Source organism: Eschscholzia californica, unplaced genomic scaffold (assembly GCF_041429995.1).
Source record: "Eschscholzia californica isolate CP2 unplaced genomic scaffold, dmEscCali1.0.p SCAF_3, whole genome shotgun sequence".
Taxonomy (NCBI): Eukaryota; Viridiplantae; Streptophyta; class Magnoliopsida; order Ranunculales; family Papaveraceae; genus Eschscholzia; species Eschscholzia californica.
In genome coordinates this window covers 10,101,375-10,102,399 of record NW_028238420.1, presented here as the reverse complement: position 1 = coordinate 10,102,399, position 1,025 = coordinate 10,101,375, and the positions used below count along the sequence as shown (strand labels likewise).

The 1,025-nt window shown below is 33.4% G+C and overlaps 1 protein-coding gene across 1 annotated transcript; it reads right to left on the bottom strand.

Moving 5' to 3' along the window:
• Positions 1–262: 262 nt before the first annotated feature.
• On the bottom strand, positions 263–700 carry LOC147548287 (S-protein homolog 5-like). The gene has a single exon (XM_086668023.1). It carries the CDS (start codon positions 698–700, stop codon positions 263–265), a length of 438 nt encoding a protein of 145 aa, XP_086524149.1.
• Between the last annotated feature and the right edge of the window lie 325 nt (positions 701–1,025).

Below are 1,025 nucleotides of genomic sequence, written 5' to 3'. Positions count from 1 at the left end.
AATGAAATTTATACAATTCTTTTAAAATTGGGTGAATTTTATGAACATCCCAGAGCTCATCCTCATAAAAAGAATTAGTCTGGTCGACAAAAAGCTCATTTTTATTTAGTCAATGGACTAAAGTCATTGACCTCTTTATTTAATACATGTAGCTATTTCTTTCACAGATAACATAGATGAACCAAAATAAATACATAGGAAGATCAAAAAGTGAAACTATCTCAAACTAGGGGTCTCTCTAACAAAAACAAAAAATCTCAAACTAGGGGTTGTTCCACTTAACAAGAAATTTATAAACCTCTTCTTTTGCAAAATATTTATAAGCACCATCTTCACGAATTGACCATTTACAGTCACCATTGCAGTATGAAGCATCTTCATAAGCATTGAATACTTCAAAGTTAGCCTCAACAAACTTCTGATCTGATTTCCTAAGCCAACCCATACGGCACCAAAACAGTGTTGTATCACCAAAGTTTACCTTAAAATCAAATTTGTATGTTGTACTAGGATAAACCTGTTGTGTCAACAGATCATCGTCTGCCGATTTGCAATGTACAAGTAAAACAGATGTTTTATCTACTGGTATATCGTTCGTTATATGGATATCGACATGCTCTCCAGCAGCTGATGAATACCCAAACAAGACTGCAAGTATCGTCACGGTTGCAAGTATTATCGTGCAACTTCTACTACCCATTTCCATTTCACTTAATCTACTCAGTACCACACTACCAGTGCTCTGATGTGTACTTCTCTTGTTGTTGGCGCGATATCTCCTAGCATTGAGTCGTGCTTAAATACTTATTTTCACTCTGTCTATCTAAGGGTCCACATGGTTTTCATATAAGAACCAAAATCTTAACATCAAAGATCAAATCTATCTGATTTTCTGACATATATCTCATGCATATCTGGGTTTTTGTTGTTAAATATTTCTATTGTAAATGAAGTAATTAAGTAATTATATTCTAAAAATGTTTCATATTGAAAAGAACTAAATGTGAACGAGATATTGAGAGATT